The sequence below is a fragment of the Nomia melanderi genome, chromosome 9 (assembly GCF_051020985.1).
Source record: "Nomia melanderi isolate GNS246 chromosome 9, iyNomMela1, whole genome shotgun sequence".
Classification (NCBI taxonomy): Eukaryota; Metazoa; Arthropoda; class Insecta; order Hymenoptera; family Halictidae; genus Nomia; species Nomia melanderi.
In genome coordinates this window covers 2,622,525-2,637,284 of record NC_135007.1, presented here as the reverse complement: position 1 = coordinate 2,637,284, position 14,760 = coordinate 2,622,525, and the positions used below count along the sequence as shown (strand labels likewise).

Below are 14,760 nucleotides of genomic sequence, written 5' to 3'. Positions count from 1 at the left end.
GCTGCGCAATTGGGAAAGGAAGCTTTCTGGATTACGTATCACATGTTAATTAATCCAGAAACGTTCGTCTATTATTAGCTATATTATACAGAGATTACGCAGGGTGTGTTGGTACAATCGGATAGAAGGTTAATTCTGTTATGTACATGGAAGATAAATGGCTGATTCAAAGATAATCGAGCGTCTAAATTTATCGTGTCACTATGGCAACAGTGTAAAAATAAAATTAACACGTAATAATGCAATTTTCAATGAGAAAAGAGGAAGTTATTTTTAATGGAGTATTAAAATAGATGCATATCAATTATTATAATTTCATTAGTTCTCTATACCTGCGTAAGTACACTAATTATTTTGTTATAATTACTATTAATTATTTATAGATATTTCATAAAAATAGCAAAATTCATTCGAAGTTTATTCATTAAAAATGCGACGTTTCTTCTTTTGAAATAAATAATTTCGAACAGAAGTGACGTGAATTAAAATGTAGAAACAATATTTTTTCGTTTAAATCCCATTATCGAAGAAGTCGAGTTTTAACATTTAATTTTCCGGATTTAAAAGTAGTAACACCAGGAACTCGGAAACAAACCAGTTTAACCAGTTTTTATTTAGTAACACGCGTATCTGATGAATTTTCTAACTCGATTTTGTCAACAATTGAACTTCAAACGAAGGAATTTTGTTTCTTTTTCGATTTATTTTTGACCTCAGAATAATCTTCTGCACAGTTGCACCAGCTAATTCATACGAATATACATCATACACATTAAGAATACAGATGTGAACAGATCCGCACTATTAATTTTACTTCTAAAAAAGTGGAGCACGAACTGAAAATACTTTGAGTCTTTCTCGGGTATTGTGGGAAGCATACTGCTGTCAGGAAGTTTCAGGGCATCGATCATATCTCACGAATATGATGCACCCCCGAGAGTAACGCAACAGAATTTAGGAAATTGATGCTTCGTCTGTGTTCGTAACACGGAACGCTCAAGTTAAATTACTCTTGATGAAGAGAATATGCTCGGTTACGGCAACGGCGTTTACCCCGTGTTTAAGGAAACAAAATTCAATTCTTCGACAACTATCTTTCCTATATTACCAATAAGTACACACGCAACTAAAGTCAGATGTAACTATCAAAGAAAATTAATTTTAAACATTATCAATCCTGTTTCAGCATTATCTAATAAAATTAATTTTACATATTATCGATTAATTATAAGCATAATTCAAGAAAATTAATTTAAGAGCAAAAATTACACAGGAAACTTATATTTTTACGAATCGCATGATTCACTCGTTTATTACGACAATAGAGCCGTGTTTAATAATCTCAATAACTAATACGAACAATAGTCTCAATAATTAAAACTAATAACCTAATGCGAACAGTTTTAGATAAAAAACAATTACCTGTTCTCAGACAATCACATTCTTACACAATTAACAATGGAATTATTGATTTTATTTTTAAATATAACAACTGGTAATTCCAGCTGTTGCGTTGAACGACTTGTTTACCGATTCCATATGATTTGTTCATTTCTCACGAAAGCAATTTACGTAAAATGTTCCTTTACTCGACAGAAGATAATCACCATTGTACTATGATAATAAAATGGCATCAACACAATTTTCAAATGCTATTCAATAATGGTGTGACCGTATAAGGAAATTTGCAACGATTCCCGATAGCAATCGTTGGATAAATAATTACAAAGTTACCTAATGCCTGGGGAATTGGTCGAAATGCCGGGTTCTCGTTGCGCGACCCGTGAATAATGAGTTATATCGAATAGGTAAGCACATTTATTTCGTTAGCGGAGACCTCGCTCCGTATTCGGAACTGTGCATTTAACGTTCAAACCAGGGCAAGTAGGTAAGCGCACCACCTCCGATGCGATTCAATATAAACAGTAACGCACGATTAAAAACGCCGGGAACAATGCGTGATCTGATAGCTCGACCCTCTTTCTGTGAAACTATCGTTCAATTGTCACAACTCCATTAAAAAACTTTCCACGTGACGGGAACACTGCTCGCAGAAATTTGTCTCGGTATAAGGTCATCGTGACAATTAAAGCAGTTCTGCCTTTCGAAACAATTTACCTTATCTAAGCTGACAAGGGAGGACAGCGAAGTGACATCCTCGGATTCTAATAAAAACTTCGGTAGAGAAATGTTCATAGAAAAATCGTCAAACATATTGAGAACATTGAATAATGAAGGATCGAAATTACAACAATGTACTTGACGTTTTTAATTATCCTTTGTAAAATTTATTTATTAAAATTGATCAAAGTTCTTTCAAAATTATTCTAAAAATTGTAGTAGATTTAGAGGACTCTTGGTTCAACCTTTTGCAGCAACTTCCATAAAATTCACTTGGGAAGTGAAAAAAAAATTCACTATCAAAAACTTCTCAGCCAGTTGATCTAAAATACTACTGTATCTAGAATCTTTAGCGTAGCTTAGGATATTTTTAAGAAGCGTGAATGTGAGAATGAGTTTGGGCGAAAGGCAATAACGGAGGGAAGCCTAACGGTTAATGGAACGTGGACTGTACAGCGTCGTAGGCACGAAGTTTCCAGTTCGGCTTTTAAGGGGTGTGTTTGAGGGTTTGTGGAGAGTGCGAGTGAGGAGAATAATTGTGAGCGAGAGAATGATTCTTGAGTGCAAATGCCCGAAAGATAGTCTTTACAGAGAGATTCGTGCGTTAGCCTTCGTGTCAGAAAGTTGTGTGTTACTTTAGTTGTGCATCGTTAGTATATAGTTTCTTATATTTAAACGTTACTTGTTTTGTTAGTAACACTAGGTTTATGGAACGCGTCAATTTGACGCATATTGAATTTGATAAACATTATTTACTAAATGTTTACGTCGATTTTGATCAATGCAATTGCATGAATATGTATCCTAATCGTCTATTTCAGAATTTCTAAAATTTAAACGAACGAATATTTATTTTGCTAGGAACAATAGAATAAACTATACAATAAATGTCTGCAAACCTAGTGTTAATAAATATAGTTATTTGTTAGTTCTTCTATATTCTCGTATTATTCCCGATATCCACATATTTACACTATACTACCCTCAACCGAAAGATTTCAATCGCCACGACAAACGTGTTCATCTCAGTGTCTCCAAGCAATCCATCAACAGCATCCTTCTCCCCGAGCACAGTATACCAGAGTCCCAGACACGTTTACCAAAGAAAAATCGCCTTCAGCGAACTTACCGAAGAGAAATATCCTTACCTGGTAGTTCCAGGAAGTTAGAGGTCCTGCGCTGCCTGCCGCGCGGGTGAACCTGAAAATTCAGCGGGCCTACGTCCTCGTTGCTGACATTCGACAAATTGGAGCACTGGCTGTCGCGTGAGCCCCGCCTGGACGCTAGGTAGGCTGCAACACACGTAGGATAGGGATATGTCAGAGGATTTAATCAAACGATGGCGAGAAATTCGCGGCGCGTGGCTGCTCCCAAAGAGATATCTGGGGATGAACGAATGACAGATACGTTGACTAGGGAGCCAATAATTCCTGGGATGCTGCGCGAAAGATGGAAAGAGATAAGTCGCAGACAGGGTACAGTAATGCTCACTTAAATTCCACAATTTCGGTTCCCAGCAGTGGAATTTAACCGAGCAGAAAAAACAGGAGGAAGCTATGTGCTTCCAGAAATTGACTCGAGCATAGCCTGACAAAGGCAGAGAATCGATATAGGGAGCGAAAGCAGGGTAGACACAGTTCAAGAGACAATCGAGGGTTGAGACACGGGACTTCAAAACGATACCGCACGCGTCAAATATGTAATGCAGAAAATTTCAATTGCAGTAATTTCAGCCATACCTTCTTAAATGTAGAATTTCTTAGATTGCCAGTGAATTTCTGAAACTGTTGTGATTGAAATAAGTCCAAACACGATGGAAATCGAACTAGTTTTATCGACTTAATGTAATTATTGAAATTAAAGGTTTATTTGCTCCAAATCGACAAAACTAGGCCGATTCACGTCGTGCTTGGACTCATTTTAATGAGAAGAATCTCAACAGTCCTTCGCACTACGATTGAGAAGGTAAGGTTAAAATGATTGCAATTGAAATATTCTCTATTGCATGTTTATACATCTCTTTGACCGGTGTCTGTCTCTCTTCCCCTCATTGTATTCATTTCTATACCTGTCTAGTGAGATCACGTTACACTGAGCTGGAGACAGTGAGTAGTGGGGGAAGAGTAAGGATGGTGCAGTGGAATTAAGCCGAGCAGATTTGTGTGTAATTTAAACTAGCATCACTGTATCGTTAACGCGAACAACAGCGAAACGCGTTAACACTAAAACTACCAGCCGGGTCAAAATGACACATTCCTAATTTCTTCTTTTTACAACTATTAAAAAGGTGACAGATGTTTTTCTGAGAAATTATTAAAGAATTTGACTTAGCATAACGCAAACTGAATTGTAAATCAATTAAAATCACAATAGATGCATTCTTGGAGTTTCTGTGGAGGAATTTCAAAACATCTATTTAATTATTCGATATTTGTAGTGTTAATTGACGATTTATAGTGGCAACTGATCATCGCCGACTTAAACTTTTGAGTGTCGAATCTCGATCCTCGCGACGGTCGAACTCGCGAGCGGATTAAAGGTCAAAGAGGATTACAGGATTAGGTTCTCAAAATACAGCCGGCCTTCTAGCTTTCAGACTCCGCAGCGAAAAAGAACAGGAGATGAGAGACGAACGGTGGGGAAGAAACGAGAAATGACTGAATGAAGGACAGAGACGAGGGCAGGCTCGTTTCATTCGTCGACCTTTAAATGAGAATCCCATCCGGCCGAGCAGACGGGAAAAATGATTACACCTAGTCGGCCTGATTTTCTTTTTTCATCCCCCTTTTGTCTACGTGTTGGGACACCTTGTGGCGCTACGAGTTTCACGTAATTAGATAAACCATGATTAATCTGGTTGGTCTGTACCTTTTTTCACGGATTTGCTTGACGATCGAGAGGCAATGGTTCAACGAAACGTCAGATAGATAGGAAATTGATATATTTTCCTTGTAGATATTTTTTGTTTAAGAAGGAAACTTATTGAATATTACTAAATTAATAACATTTAATAATATTCAATAATTGTACTAAATTAATAACATTTAAAAATATATTAATGTTTAATACCTTATCCTAAAATATTGTGTGACACTCGTAAATATAGATTTTAAATTGACTTTAACAAATATAAATGTCATTTAATTCTTTCAAGTCCGAATTGAATATTATTTTTCTATTATTAATTGTAATGCTTCTGACTAAACGTATACATAGAATGAGTGTAGAATTATTACCTTTTTTTAATGAATTATGTACAATAAAATGTCTCTGTTGAGCGTAATCGGTTAAGAAATCATAGGGCAAGGTGTTAATAACTACTAAATTAATAGTATTTAATAATATTAAAGTTAAAAATGTACTGTGCTATTGATTGTTTAAATTACACATATTTCGGTGAACGTATATAATACGTTGAAGAACATGTATCTGCCACCCCATATATTCATGATGAATATAACAAAAAATATGGACAGCGTCGATAATTATAATCGGCTTTATCCGTTCTACGACATGATTTAAGCGGAGAAATGAAAAAAGAAGTAGACGTTTGTTCGCAAAACCTGATACTTTGTTCGCAGAATGGATTGTCCCTATTTTTACAGCAGGCACGATAACAGCACAAGCTTTTTCTTCACGTTTCGCTTATTTTTATTGTTGTAGCCTGTCCTCGCGGCGTTACCACCACTGAGACGATTATTTAAGTCATGTACGTGCATTTATTCGTATTCCGCGGTTTCGCTCGACAATTCTCGTTGATTACGAGATTCAACACGTACCAGCGAAACGTGGAGACTTCCCGTTGTATTCGCAAAAAAAGTGTCTCGTTATCGCGTTCCACGGACGCAAAAAAGATTCCGCGGACGAAATTAATACAATTTTGTGCAAATTCTCCTTGGAAGCTCAGTGGACTTCAATAAAATCCATCTTCATTATCGGTTCATTTCTCGCGAAATATTTACTTAAAATTAAAACTCTTGATTTCAATGCACAATTTTACAAACGAAATCTTGCAGTAAAAGTAAAATTAAGGAATAGAAGAATGAAAAATAAAAATCTGATTTTGCAGAATAAACAATGCTATAATGGCTAGTTTATCATTATCAGAATTTAATACTAGGTCGTAATGATCATCATCGAATTCGTTCGTAAACATGTAAACAATTATAGCTTAGAGTTTTTGAACACTCGTACATTTTGTGTAAACGAATTTCATATTTATTATTTAATATATTATTAATTAAACGATTGATATCCTATCAGATTATTTCTCCTTGAATCCATTAATTGAATTTAATCAACCACGGAGTAAACATCTGTATACACAGAATCCTTTGTCATAGTCGGAAGCATACATTTTGTAGTTATTAATGTTCAAATGTGTTAGATATAGTATCTAATTTATTAATTCATTAAATCATACCTACTACTAGCAACTTCCGTGATATCGAGTTATCAACAAGGATTTGGCTATCGCGAGTAGATGTTCTATCTCGCCTCTAACCCGTATCAGATTAGATTCTCAGTGACCTATTGTAACCTATACAGTGTACGTAACCGACAGCTAGGTAATGCAGTTACCTAATTAATCCGGTTATAGTGGTAACTGAGATTTATAAATTCAAATTTACTAGAAACGCGTATTATGGAACGGTTGCATACGATAAGGCAATTCGTTCGAACGAATAGTCGAAAAAATAGCGTGTAATTGATATAAAATAAATTAGGTAATTAATCTGCTTCTATCTGCCTATATACTCAAACGAAGAGCAATTGAAGACATGAATTCCAAAACAGTACAAGTCCACCTTTTGGTACTATATGAGTTAATCACGTAGCGATTTTTAGCGTATTTCTCTAATGATATTTAGAAAAGTGTAATAATTTAACTCCTTATATGTTTTTTAAGAACAATGACATTCGAACCAACACAAGTCCTTAACATGTGCAGTTTTGAAATTGATCAACATAATACTGTGAACGTTAAAATGAATTTTGAAGATTCATATAAAATTATTGAATATAAAAAAACTATTATACTTGTAAACAGAACAACAATTTAAAGGAAGTGCTAACCAATTTAATATTCAGGAAATGAAATCAGCTTGTAAGAACGAAATTAAGCTAAAACCTTAAAAATGTCGAAATATAAAAAAGTATTTGTCACCGATAAACCCAAATTATCGTTCATACTTTGAGAATTTATTATAAAAATAAGAATATATTTCAAAAGCTAAAAATGATGATTCGCAGAGTGAAATGTGGGATAGCGAATAAACATTTCTATTTATAAAATGTAATTTGTTCGTTTCAATCAAAATATTTACTAAATTGGTAAGTGGGATAATACTTTTTTCAATGATTTTCAAAACAGCAGAAGTCCATGGTTTTTTAAGGCTTTTTACGCAAAAGCCAATTACCTAATATTATTACAAATGTGTCCACAATGGAAGTATATGTATAATTAATATTCACAACAAAAATAATCAAAATTGATTTTAAATTAACGAAAGTGTACAGAAAAGATTGATTTTCTTGGAATAGTAATTACTAGACTTGTACTGTTTTAGAATTCATGGCCCCATTTTATCTTTTATTTTTTACTAATATATAAGTACTTTTGCTAATGACTATGTAATCTATATTACTACTTTAAAAGGATAATACAAAGTCTTGAGCACATGAGTTCGAACTTCATGCTTTACACACTACGAGATAAATTAAAACTACTATACTTTGCTAATGTAACTTGTAAATTATAAATTATTTCAAACATCAATTACTATTGACTTTTGAACGAAAATAACTACATGTTCCCTAATACGTGTACAGCAAAATCGTGATTACTACTAATGCAGAATATACTTATTAATTTCTACATAAACAATTATCAAAAAATTTTAAATCATGTTTATTGTAGGTTATTACGTGTTGTTATGAATTACAGTAACTATATTTCACGAAAACAAAATTATGAATTTGGTTAGGTAGTAATTACAATCCGCAAGCATCATTATCAACGAATTGTGTCATAATAATTTTGAAAGTAAATGATAAAGTAAAAACTAAATTATTATAATCCTTACGTCTGCTATAATATTAATATGATTATGTAGAAATAACCAATTTAAATACAGTGCTGAACACCGAATAAAAGATATCTTTATACGACACAACATCTAATTAAAATTGAATTCCTATCTCGTTAAATTCGAAGCCGTTGTTTTGTTTTAATGTGCAAATAATTGAGCATTGTTAATAATAATAATATATCACCGTATGCACTCCCGTCGAACCAAAAATCCCACCGCAAGAAGAAATCAATAATTAACCCTCTAACCGCGGGCGAGTGTTTGATTTTTCGATATGAAATGGCGAGCTAATTTCGTATGTTATGCAAATGCGTTCTAAGAATTATACAAAAACTAACTAATTAACCAGACTAATAAATAACGAGACAGATGACAACTAACAATAGTCAGATAAAATACTTGAAAGCGAGAATATTTTACAAAATATTTACAACGCGAATTCCATGTTATCCATGGTTGGAAGGTTAATATTTTCAAATTCGGTAATTAACTTTTCCATCACAAACGTAACACTGCAAACAAGCTCTGGAAGTTCATTAATTTTCTTTTCTCACGCCTTAATAAGATTTTATTAAAGTTTACCGATTGTTAACAAGTCAATCTAATCGGAAAATGAAAACAAATTAAACTACCAATTCCGATCTTCACATTTATATCATTGAAAACTTTATTTCCCGCCGAGAGAATACAGAAGTTCATAAAGTAGACCAAACAAAAATATTTAAAAAAAAACCTTGTATAACATATATTTCCCATAAACCTCTTTCTCGTATCTGATGCACCGGATAACTGTGCTTCACCTTTTCAAAAACAAGAAGGAGGTCTACAGAACTGATTCAGCGAAAACGATTATAGGAGCACAAAAATTCACCGGACTTGAAAACAGGGTCAGAGTTAGTACACGTCCAAACTTTCTGGACATAGTCCACCTCTAAACTGGCCGTTGCATAATACGACCTGCCGAGTGTGCATCAAGTAGGACACCTACATAGGCCCCCTACAATGAGTAGCTAATGAGGACACCGTGCGACAGGAAGAAAAACCAAACAAAAATCATCTCGGAACAACCACTTACCGAGTCCACCTTTCATCGAGCCTCTTCTTCTAGGACTGGACAACAGCGTCACTTCCGTGTCCGCGTCCTCGATCTCCGTCAAGTCGCTGGTGGACCTCCTCGACATGTTCTTGCCGTAGGTAGCGTCGTCCCCATTGCTCTGACCCTTTCCAGTCTCGTCGAGGCATCCTTGACTCCGATTAAAGTGGCCGCTTTTCTTCGCGCACTTGTCTTCAGCCGGGCTGTAGCTCCTGTCTTTAAACGAGCCTTCCACGGAAGAAGTCCTCGAACCGTTCTTATAATTCCCGCTGTTCTGCGACTGATGTTCTATATTCAGTTCAGAATACTTCGGACTGGGCAGACCGTGGGAGGTCGGTGTGACGATCGTCGACGACATAGGACTCTTCGATCCGTTTAATCCGAAACACGAGTTTCTTCTGTGATCGAATGGTTTTGGGCTCTTCGGGCCGAAATTCGAGGAACTAGACGATCTAGTTGGGATCATCGGTGGCTCAGAGATGGGACTCTTTGGTGGATAGCTCATAGTCTTTCCTAGACACTTCCTCGATTCGGTCACCTGGAATAAGGGCAACTTTCGGCCCGGCGAGTGCAACAGGTCCCTATTCGGACTCTTGGGGCTCCTGCATCCTTTGCGACTGTAGTAGCCTGGACTCCTCGGTGGACGTTCTGACTCGTTCGTGCGGCCAAATTCTGTGAAGTCGAAGTTCGAGTTGGGTATCTCGGGGTAGTATTCTGGCGGGAATTCGAACACCAGTGGCGTGCTGGGTGTTTTGGTGACGGACAATTGCGTGGGACTCTTATGGCCACCGATCGGGATCTGAGCGAGTTGAGGTAGCTGACGGGGACTCCGCGGAGATTTCAAATGTATCGATTGCCCGGGACTGCTCGTCGCCATTTCGCCGCCGAGTTAGTGAATAATGGTTCTTACAGCGATTCTTCGATCGCGTCCGTTTCCGACTTCCTTTCAATTTAGAAAGACGCAGCCTCCCGGCTCATTGTGCTTTCACTGCGAGGATGAAACGTGCGATCTCTCTTTCCCGTGGATCGGCCCAGGATCACTCGGAACGACTCGCAAACCGCTCGCTACGGATACGGTTTTCATTTCAGCCCGCGTTGCTGTTCATGCCTCCTCGACGCCCCTTGTGCCGACGGTTTTACGTAATGGTGGCACGGAACGGTGTCACTCGGCAAGGATTCGTAGAGAGCCGAGTCCGATCATTAAAGTCGACGCACTCCGTACAATGCGTTGCCTTCTTCCAGATGAGGAATTTGGATATTGTCTACAATTAGACACCTGTTGTAATGGAAATATGTTATTTGATGAGGATCGTTGCTTTTAGAAATACTGTTCAACATGAATTTTGATTTGCAATATTGAACGAATGATTTTTGCAGAATTTCTTGCTTTGAATACGAATCTGGAAATACAAGCGTTTTATCGTCTTCAGTTTTTGGAAGATTAATTTAAAGTTAGGTCTTTCAATTTTAAAATTATTTGAATGTTAATTGTATAGGCTGTACAAAGGTTAATTGTAGAAAATCAGTTTTTACAAAGTGATATATAGATTTTAAAGAAATAATAATATTTTTATAATGTTATAAATGCTTAAAAATGTTTAAACAATTTTTGGAGAAACTTTGATTTTTGGGGCTTGAAATCCATACAGACTAAGGTCAATTGAGAAAAATAGGTTTCAGAATCGTATTCAGTGCTGGAAAATCTACAAAAATCACTTTGGAAAATTTAGGAAAATATGAAAATTTATTGGACAGTATGATTAAATAGACAAAAAAGTAATATGACTAGAGATAAAGAATTTTATATTGATGTGGAAGCAGAATGGTGTTAAATATAATATTAAATGAAATCATTGAGATTCAAATGATTCCTACATTTAAAATTATTTCTCTATATTCTAAAATTTTTTTCTTTTATTATGTATACTGAATACTCATCAATTTTTATATTTATGATAACAAAGGATAATATAATGAGGAATCTTTTGTTTGGACTCTCGACAGTTCGAACAATAAGAATTGTCATTAAACTACATTATGATGGACGTTGTATAAAAAGGAAACGAAGGTCTTAAAAAAGTTTTTTATTACAAATACCGCTATAAAAAGTCTCATCCGGTGGTAAGAGCAAACATGAAAGCATCGTCGTTATTTTTCAGTGTGTTGTGTGTGATTTAAAAAAAAAAACTACTCAAAGGAAGATTAAAAATTCCATGCTTCCTAGCTTATGGTTCGAACTTCACAAAGTCACAATTTCTCTGCGATCGAGCCTTCCTTACTCATACGAAAGACAAATGCAAAGAAACGGGAAGATTCGAAAGGGCAATCATTCTTTTTGAAAAACAAACATCTCAAAAGGACCGCGTGCAACGAACATATTCTGTATTCCAGGAATTTAATTTCACTCAGTTATTTCGAAATATAATTTATTCGCTTGTACGTCTGAACAATGAAAGGATTCAGACACAAAGAAAGGTTCGATACTCAAAGCGAGTGTTACAATTTTATATCTGAATTATATAGCCAATTATAGAAAGATCCACATTATATATAAATTTCAAATGTTATTTAAAGAAATTACTATTTCCATAAAAAATCTATTTCACATAAATTACCGGACCAGATTGTGCGAAGTATAAATTAAAAACCATTATATTTTTCATTAAACACCACTTATATGTAATATTATATATACACAGTGTGACTGTCTTGATTGATCAGCGAATATATTGGATTGACCGATAACACCTTGCGGATGTTTATCAAGTTAACATTTGATTACTATTATCAGTAAAGATAGCCAATTCCCATCAAACATCTTTCTGTCTGCATTCAAAGTTTACTTCTGAGAATATATCTTAGGGAAAATGTTAAAAAAGATGGTAAATAACCATCGAAACATATTATTTAATAAAATTTGTTTTTGTGTAAAATAAAATACATGCAATCCTCATATAAAGGTCTGTTAAAAGTTCTACATCAATCCAATACATAAGACATCTCCTAATTAATGTCCACTAGACATCGATCAATGCAAATTAAGAATTTCATACGAAAATTCAAAAAGAATAACCCGTCAAAGAAGAAGAATGAAAAATCTTGTACTTACAGTTCGCCTGCGAAGAATTAACCTGTTGATCGCAACAGAGTAAGAAGAAACATCGCTTTGTTTCTTTGCTGGTAGCTTTTCTACCCTTAACCAGACGATTCTGGAAGAAGGAAATCCATGGTGTGCACAGTAATAATGACCATTGATGCGTAAATGGTAACACTTGGCGAAAATTTGGTGGCGCAACGACGGTATTTACATCCGAAACGAAAGGGTAGAAACCGGAGTGCTTCCTCGGCGGAGGCTCGCGCGTTACTGAAGGGTTGGAGCGTATCCGTCGTCAATGCAACCCCCGCCACGAATTTCACCCTGCTCAACCTCCCACCTCGCCGGCGTCCCCGGGGTTTTCCTTCTCTTTGCACGTGCCTTTTTATCAATTCGAACCATTTCGCAATCATGTTCCTTCCGCATTTCATCGGCCACCCAGAATAGTCACCTGAGACTAGATTTTCTTTGGATTTAGAAAAGTGTCACGATTCCAAATTTTATGAAAAGAATGCACCAACAGTCTTCCCGTTTCTATCATTCGGGGCTTTTACTTTTTGTTCCGTGGCATTTATTTTAACACTGCTATGGGTAGGCTAAATAATTTTTCGTGACGCTAACCCCTTGACCTACAATATTATGTTAGACTCGTGACGGAAATTTTAAACTGAATTAGAGAAATCTGAGTGTCGTTTACTTTTGTAAATATAAATTAAATATTACTTGTCTATTATTATTTGTTAACTTTCGGAATAAACATAGACATAGAATAAGCATTCAAATTGTTTCTTTTCTTAAGAAATTATTAATGATAAAATATGTTGTATCGATCATAGTTAAGAAATAAATCATAGGGTAAAGGGTTAAGATTCTGAACTATAGAAATATCAAGTCAGTCTATTAGTTGGTGAGTATTTTTTGAGGAATTTTGAAACAATGAAAATACATTTTGTTATTTTCATCAGTAATGTTATTTACCTTGATTATTTACAATATCTTACCATTTTCCAATCAATTTCCTTCTTTTATTTCTATAAATGGACTCTGTGACGAAAAAATGAATTATGCATATAACTCAACTTATGGACTGATCTAATATATTATTAAATAGGTATCTGTTTAAAAATATATTAAGAGACATAAGCTCAAATAAAAATTGAAACTATAACCTATTCATATTGATTATTATTTAGTTTTATTAGTTAATACATCATGAGTCCAGTTACTCTATGCGAATGAATCAAAATACATTTACTAAAGTTGGTCTTTTCATTTTATTTTGCCGCTGCGCAGCTTAATGGAACTAGAATTAACTGTAAATAACTATTGGACTACAGATGTTTATGCAAACTCACTTACCGTGATTACAGTAATTTGCAATATTTGAATGCAATTTTGACATTATTCGAATAAAATCAATAAGCATTTCAGCAATGCTTACAATACAAAACATTATTTCTGGTATCAAATATTTTAAAACAGGAAAATAAATATTTCAAATGAATACTCGATTAAACAACACGCGAGATTCTCACCCGAGTTTATTATGCAAATTATCCGAACCTGTAAACGTATAAAATCTGCAGTTTAGTGATGACGGCAAGCCATAATATTGATTCAACGAATTGTATTAACTTTCTACTTGAAATATTCAATAGAATTTCAAGTGTTTCCCATTAATTTCAGACTGCTAATGATTTCATAATACTAAATTAAATAATATCCATGTATTTACATATGCGAATTAAACAACATTCTTAATCATTTACTTTACCGTTCCTTTTGCAATGATATGCGACGAAATTATTGCATGTCACTGTCAATAATTTATTGGTATTTGACAAACAGATTTCAATAATAACTATTAATGAGGAATAAAACAGATCATACGAACAAATTCTCAGCTTCTTAATCGAAATGACAATAACGAAAATCTCCAAACCCTTCATGAAAAGAATCCTGAAAATTTCACGAGACTGTCCCTTAACATGTGACTGCCGCGATGATCATCGATGTTCGGAGCTTCTAAATTGCTTAAGAACAATTACAATAAGAAAATGAATGTCGAATAAAAACATATAGTAACATAAGTAACTAGATAATAGCATAATATGAGTACTGTGATGCCAAATCATTAATAATTATTTTTAACAGCATTTGCTATGGTTATGAAAGAATAGATATTACTATAGAAAATGCTCAAAATTTTCGTGTCAGGTAACATGTTAAAAAACTATTCACTGGTAAGAACAAGTTGTTTCATAAAAATATCTCGACTCTATATTCTATATTCTGAACATTCATCAAAGGTATCTAATCCCGAATGCAAAGACGCACGACGACGTGTTACCCCCAAGGGA

The 14,760-nt window shown here is 34.8% G+C and overlaps 1 protein-coding gene across 2 annotated transcripts in view; it reads right to left on the bottom strand.

Annotated features, from left to right (window-relative positions):
• The window catches only part of LOC116431292 (uncharacterized), a 76,783-nt gene extending 66,528 nt beyond the window's left edge, over window positions 1-10,255 (bottom strand). For both annotated transcript variants that reach the window (XM_076371050.1, XM_031986469.2), the window contains exons 1-2: window positions 9,289-10,255; window positions 3,270-3,413 (exon numbers count right to left, since the gene is read on the bottom strand). In XM_076371050.1, the coding sequence (XP_076227165.1) occupies window positions 3,270-3,413; window positions 9,289-10,183 (1,039 nt within the window). In that variant the 5' untranslated portion in view covers window positions 10,184-10,255. The remainder of the gene's footprint in view (window positions 1-3,269; window positions 3,414-9,288) is intronic.
• Window positions 10,256-14,760: the final 4,505 nt, after the last annotated feature.